This window comes from Acipenser ruthenus, chromosome 5 (assembly GCF_902713425.1).
Source record: "Acipenser ruthenus chromosome 5, fAciRut3.2 maternal haplotype, whole genome shotgun sequence".
Classification (NCBI taxonomy): Eukaryota; Metazoa; Chordata; class Actinopteri; order Acipenseriformes; family Acipenseridae; genus Acipenser; species Acipenser ruthenus.
Window position 1 is genome coordinate 68,992,739 of NC_081193.1, and position 7,275 is coordinate 69,000,013.

Genomic DNA, 7,275 nt, shown 5'->3' on the forward strand with positions numbered 1-7,275 from the left:
TATTAACCGTTCCCCCAAGACCCGCCCACCAACCAATGAAAGAGGTCTGAGCAACACACCCACGCTCAACCTCTTTGTGTAACCACCATGATTGGCAGACAGGTCAAACGGGGCTTCTGACCAGTTTGACAAAGTGTCTGACAAAAAGAGAACTTTTAAAGTTGAAGAATAAGTATGTTATTTGATCTGATCATTGTTTTTGGCTGTCAAGTCCCTGCTGTGCATTGTGCAACTGTCAAAGGCTTTTTTTTTCTTTTGAATTTGCAAAAATGAGGGAAAAGGAAAGATTGGTTCAAAGCAATGATATCAGTCTATCATTTTTTTCTCTCAGTTAAAGCCTTCTGGTCTAATAAGAGAAACCTAGACAGCATTTTTTTTTTGTAGTCATTACATTTCTCTTTTCTTAATTGAAAGAGTTTGTCTTTGAACAATTAAAAAAAAAGCCATCAAGCTCTTGAGCAGCCTGCAATCAGATAATAACCAGCCTGGTGTTGCAAAAAAATAATAAAATAAAATAAAATTCTCTGATCTCTGGATTAATGCCAAAATGTTTTCCTTCTTTCAAAATTGGAAAGTCCTCTGATATGAATATGTACCATCTCAGAGCAATTATGGACTACCTTATCAAAAACAAAATAAGAAAAAAAGTGTGTTAGCTTTAAATTTCTTTTCGAGAACGAATTGCTTTCTGCATTATGGACAGTTTGAGACTTCAGTGGGAGGAAATGCGTATATAAGGATGCTTAATATAATTATATCAATGATGTCAGAAATCAAATCATATCAGCTTATAATTAAACAAATTAAAGCTTAAAAATGCATTTGAAAAGAAGAACACAGTAGCTGTGGTGGTGTACTGTACTAGAGCAAATAGATGGGAAATGGGGATTTAAATAGTCTATAGTGCTGATTTGATCAACCTATATCCTGCTGGGATAAACACCAGCTGTACTTTTTAGAGCATTTCACAGTACCACAAAATCCAAATGGATTGCATTAACCCTTTGCGGTCCATTGTCGGACTGGGTCCGACATTGTAATTCTTCCTCTCAGGTCCTTTATCGGACTGGGTCCGACATCATTATAGCAATGCAAAAAACGGGTTTCTAGTCGTTTTTTCTACGGGAAAAGCCGAGAAAACCATTCAATTGCCGAGTGGGAGCGACAGGAGCCGAGACAAGTAAAAAAAAAAAAGGCGTATCTCATGAATAGTCATACATGGCCTGGTGTCAGATAACGGGGCGGTCGTAAGTAAACAAGCTCGGTGCCTGTGAATCACTGCAGAGAAAACACAGACATTTGCAGAGCTTTTTATGAGATGTTATAGTAATAAAATAATGACTTGGATCGCATTATTGAGGAGTTTGGTGATAAAACGAGTGATCAGGAGATGATTGATCGGTATGTACGACTATTATTTTTATTATTATTTATTTCTTACATAGGTGAAAGCTATAGCGAACGAAAGGGTGGGGCGGGGCTGGAGATACCTAGTGAGTGCTTTGTTGATATGCAGGGCCATTTAAACCCGTTTGACTGTGGAAAAAAATACTTTTAAACAGCGCGTCTAAAATTAACGCCTGACGCACATTTAATAAATGGACTGCAAAGGGTTAACCACATTTCTTTAGGGGTCATCCCAGAAAACAAATTGGTGGTCGACGTAATTTAGATTGATTACACAGTACTGTCAAATTCTCCAAAAAACTGCAGCTGTGGATTATTCTAAAATATATTGATCAACCCTTCCTTAAATTGATATCTGTTTCTACATGATGTACTCCAGGGAGTCTTCTCATGTTCATTATGTTTATTAATGATTATCAAGCTGTAGGTCTTATCTATATTTCTTGTATATCAACAGCAGTAATACTTTCAGTCTCTGAGGATGGAACACTCCAAAACAGCCTAACAAAAAGACAAATAAGTATAACTGAGTTATTGACAACAATTTATTTTTGAAGTGTTAAGTGTCAAAAGTAACAATTTCTATTTCTATTCTACTTAGTCATACAGAGCTGTGTAAAGAAGCCCTTTAAGTAAATGACTTACATTTTATCTGGCTTTCTGTTGTCATTTCAAAATCCACCAAAAATGTGGATGCAGAGAGAAAGTTGGCTATGTTTAATATACTTCCATGTAAAAATAAGCAAAACAATATGGGGGTCCATTTGCTTCTTAATTTTTTATATGTATATATACACACACATACAGATGTACTCCACTTATAACGCACTCCAAGGGACAACGACCTGTGCTTGACACCTTTTTGATGACCAGAAAGGGAAAATTGTAATGTCGGACCTGGTCCAACATAGGACCGCAAAGGGTTAAGGGACCGCTGACTTGACTGACAGCGCCCCCTAGCCATTCAGAATGAAACAGAGATGGGACAGACAGCAAGTACAAAAACTACACAGACTAGAGGTGATTTCTAAATTTTTTGGTAAGAAGAAAACAATAGCGAGTGGTTTTACCGACGTTTGTCCTATATCAATTTATTTCAGTCGAACTCATATTTTTGGGGAATTTGATGTTTAACTAGCTTTACCGATTAAAATCGAAAAGTAGCAAGCCTAATGATAATGCAGAACCTAATTCTGCTGGATTGTAGGTGAAAATTCTTAGAGAGTATAAAAAGGTTAGGCATAGGATGATTGCTGTCATTACCAATAAGTCAATATGGGAAAAAGTAAAGAGCTTGAGTATCCCAAGTTCAACTATTGTTTCTATTATCAAGAAGTACAAGACTCATGGTACTGTCACAGCACTCCCTCGGTCTGGAATAAAGAAGGTTCTTTCACCAAGAACAAGTAAAAGAATTGTGAGGAAGGTTAACATTACAACCACAGAGATTTCGGACTACATACAACCGTTGCACCCGCAGAATGTGAGGCTCTATTTTAACACGGCTTCAATACGAAAATGAAAAACAAACAGATACATCTTAATATTTTTATTTACATAAAAATTTTCGGCGCAGAAACACTGTATTTACATTGACAATTTTTCTTATATTTTTCAAAACGAGCACATACATTAAAAACTGCAAAATGAAGTCCCTCCGGGAGATTGTGTTCCCGGTGCACTCCTTGTACAAAACAAAATCCAGGTCCAAAACATTATAAAAAACAGCCACAGGCCACCTGTGAGTACCACCTTTGACAGAATACAGCCGTGCCATTTGATCCAGTATATCCACAACGTACTTCGTTGCATTGTAAAATATAAGTGTCTCTGGCTTTCGTATAGCATCAGTCCCAATTGTCACTGATTTGTGCAGAGAGCTTAGAAAAAGCACATTTTTTTATTTTTCACACCTGTAAGTAGAGTAGCTATATCACACTGTATTGTGATTCAATGTGTATATTTTGTGACTAATAAAATAAATAATAATTATTATTTGTTTATTTAGCAGACGCCTTTATCCAAGAAGACTTACAGAGACTAGGGTGTGTGAACTATGCATCAGCTGCAGAGTCACTTACAATTACGTCTCACCTGAAAGACGGAGCACAAGGAGGTTAAGAGACTTGCTCAGGGTCACACAATGAGTCAGTGGCTGAGGTGGGATTTGAACCGGGGACCTGTTACAAGCCCTTTTCTTTACCCACTGGACCACACAGCTTCCTATATAATAATAATAATATATGATGTGTAGAATGTATTTCATTAGTGTTTCAGCACTAGTATATAATATAATACGTTCTTTCACAATGACTTTATGATTTTATTACAAAGTCCAGACTAAATTGTCGGTTATATTGTATTGATTTCAATATGCCGCATAAATTGTGGGTCTGGCGGTTGAAGAAGCAACTGCTTATAAATTATTCATTTTTACGATTCAGCAGCTGAAACACCGTATAGGTATTTAATTCAAATATTTAGTAACACTTAAGAACAGACATGTACGAGAAATTCACATACGCAGAGATATTTAAATTTGAATTGCAAAAGTTGTTCAAAAAGCGGTTATGGTGGTGTTAGTGTTAATAACAATTCGAGATTGACTGCCAAAGATATTCAAAGTGAATTGGCTGCAAGTGGGACTGGGGTTTCTATTTCAACCATAGGTCGAGTATTGCAAGGTAAAGGCCTCAATGATTGCAGGCCAAGAAAAAAGCCACTCTTGGGAAAATGCCACAAAGACAATCGCTTTAAGTTTCAAAAACGGCATTTGATTGATGGATATGAGTTCTGGTCAAAGGTTTTGTAGATTGATGAAACAAACAAACAAAAAAGAAATTGAGCTATTTGGTCACGCTGACAGTCGTTACATTTGGAGAAAGCCTGGTGAGGCGTACAAAGAAAAGAACACCATAATTACTGTCAAGCATGGAGGTGGTAATATTTTGTTCCAATACATAGCAAAATGGATTCCATAGCATACTAAAAGATATTGGCCAATCATCTGAAACCCTCCACTACAAAACGTGGTTTAAAGTGTAACTGAATGTTCCAACACAAGAACGAATCAAAGCACACATCAAAATCTACTTCAGAATGGTTAAAGAAGAATAAAATCAAGGTCCTGGAATGGACTAGTCAAAATCAAATTGAGAATCTTTGGTACGAGTTGAAGGCTGTGCACAAGAGAATATATATATGAATCAGTGGTTGGAAATTCTAGCCTGTGATCGGTTAAAACCTCATCATAGGAGCAAAAATAGATTGAACTATTGCCCTGACATCCTTACACCACCGATCTGAGGGAAGACTATTGTTACCTCCAGAGTTCTTCGGGCATTATAGCTCCATTGGTTAACAATAGTCTTCCCACAGATCAATAATTTTCGACTACAGACCTCCACTTCAGTCTATCTATCTATCTGTCTATCTATATACATACACATACACTGCTGTGCAAAAGTATTAGACATGTTGCATTTTTTTTTTACTCTGATGCATTATGAGCATCAACAATTTACTCAAAGCCTCCACTAGTGCTTTCTACTATTATAACAACCTTGACATGCATAAAGAAGGAAAAACATTGAATGAATAGCTCACATCACTTGATTTTCAAGGTGTAGTATCCAAAGCATAATCAACAAGTACAGAGAAACATCCTCTGTAATTGACAAACCCAGGACTGGAAGACCCAAAAAGCTGTCTAACAAGGATGAGCAATACTTAAAGATAATATCTTAAGAAACAGAACGAAGACAAGTCTTGAATTGACAACAGAAATGGCAGAAGACACAGGTGTCGTTGTCCATCCACCAACAGTCCAAAACACCTTTGACCATTGTTCCATAGTCCAATTTCTGTGTTCTTGTGCATATTTTAGCCTTTTAGTTTTGTTCATCTTTCTTAACAGAAGTATTCTTACTGCAACACATCCTTTAAGTCCTGATTTCAAGAGTGAACTTCGTATTGTTGATTTGATGGACAACACCACCTGTGCATTCTGCCAGTTCTGTTCTGTTCAATTCAATGCTTGTCTTGCCTCATGTCTTACTGCACACCGTTGTGGGTTATTTCTTACATAAACCGCTACCGAATAAGACCATTTTGCTACCTACTTTCCAGGCAGGTAGCAAATCCTCATTACTGCCTTATAAAGTTAACTTCTAGCCCTGATATTATATATTTTTTGTTGCAAATTTCTGTTATTTGGAATGTAATAAACAAGAAGCAGAAGTTTTTTTTCACCTTCATTTTACAACACCATTTCCACATTTGTTTTATTTGAAGTGTTTAAAGTTTAAATTTCAGTTTTCGTTTGCTTGTTCAGCAACAAAAAGGCACAAGTAAACCTTGTGTTATTACTTCATGAAAATGTGTCTATGGCCACTTTTTACTGTGAAGAAACGGCAATGGCAAAGAATGAATAAATAAATAAATAATTAAATCAATCAATCAATCATTAAAATGCAGTGTCAACTTTATATACTATTTATTTCGGGAATAAACAAAACAATGTTTAACTTGAACTGTTATTTGGCATCATTTTGTTTTGTAGTTAATTCACTGGGGTAAAGTAAGTCCTACACAACTTACTCTTTACTCCTGGGATATTTTTCTATTTTAATGTGTTACATATTGTAAGGTCTAGCTGAAAAATAAAGTCACACTCTCAGGGACCATGGCCACGGCCAATACCCCTGCTGCTACGCTGTCTCTGCCTGCATTCAGAGCAATATAATGGCTTTTATTACTTTTTGAAAAACAAACGAATATCCGAACAAATATTTAAATTATGAGCGAATATCCGAACATGAAAATCCCGTGTTCGTTCCAGCACTATGAAAAAGCATCCACTGCTATTTGTTTATTGTTAAGTGTTTTTGTTTTCATCTGAAACCTGGACTTTTAAAAAGATCTGAACAGTGAAGAAATATAACAAATATAGAAAAGGGGTTTTGGGAGTGTTTAAAGGGTCTAAATGTTTCTTAACTTCTATTTATGCTCACCTTTCTCTATCCTGCTCCAATGCTTTCCGCTCAGCTTCCAGACTGGCCTCCAGCCCTGCTTGCTCCTCACTCTTATTTAAAGATGCCAGTTTACGTTTCTGCTCCTCAATCTTAAGCTCAATGGTGGACTGGTGTTGCAGGGTAGAATGCCTCCTTTCCAGTTTTGCTACAGCTTGCTCCAGAGCTTCTCTGTGCTGCTTTTCCCTTGACTCCAAGATTTCCTTCTCTTTCCTACGGACCTTTTCTTCCTGCCTTGCTACGTTGGCAGTGAATTCATAAGTTTCTTGAAGTTGCTGCATTTGGACAATGTTAGCGCAATACAGCGCAAGCTGCTCGGCCTTCTCTTCAATTTCCTTCTCTATCTGATACAAGGTGTTGTCCAGACAAGGGAGCCCCTTTTCCACAATCTCAGCAGCCCTTTGTTTTTCTTCAGATATTACAAGCAGATGGTTTTCACTGAGACAATGGAGCTGGCGCTCTTTGTAATGCAAATGATGTTCAGCTTGTTTGATCTTCTCTTTTTCTTGGGCCACATTTGCAGAATCTAAAGCCCCCTTTTCTTTGTTTTCTTTCAGGAGCTTTTGGTGTTCCTCATGCGTCCTGCGAAGATCATCCAGAGACTTCTGCTCGCTCAAGATGTCATTCTCAAGGTGGTTTTTCTGATGCTTAAGCCCTTCTTCCAACTGCACCAACTGTCTCAGCTGCTTTATCTTGAAGTCCATGTACTTCTGTTTGCCATTTTTTACGTCCTCATGGTCTTCGTCCCCATCAGGCATGGCTTCCTTTGCCTTCAGGAGGACTTCTCGTATCTCCTCCAAGATCATCTTCTCTTCCTCTACCCTCTGAACGTCATCTC

The 7,275-nt window shown here is 37.4% G+C and overlaps 1 protein-coding gene across 2 annotated transcripts in view; it reads right to left on the bottom strand.

The window, feature by feature from the left end:
* kif16ba (kinesin family member 16Ba) overlaps positions 1-7,275 on the bottom strand; it is a 140,238-nt gene that overhangs the window by 56,061 nt on the left and 76,902 nt on the right. For both annotated transcript variants that reach the window (XM_034005346.3, XM_034005345.3), the window contains exon 19: positions 6,420-7,275. This exon is cut by the window's right edge and continues 503 nt beyond it. In XM_034005346.3, the coding sequence (XP_033861237.3) occupies positions 6,420-7,275 (856 nt within the window). The remainder of the gene's footprint in view (positions 1-6,419) is intronic.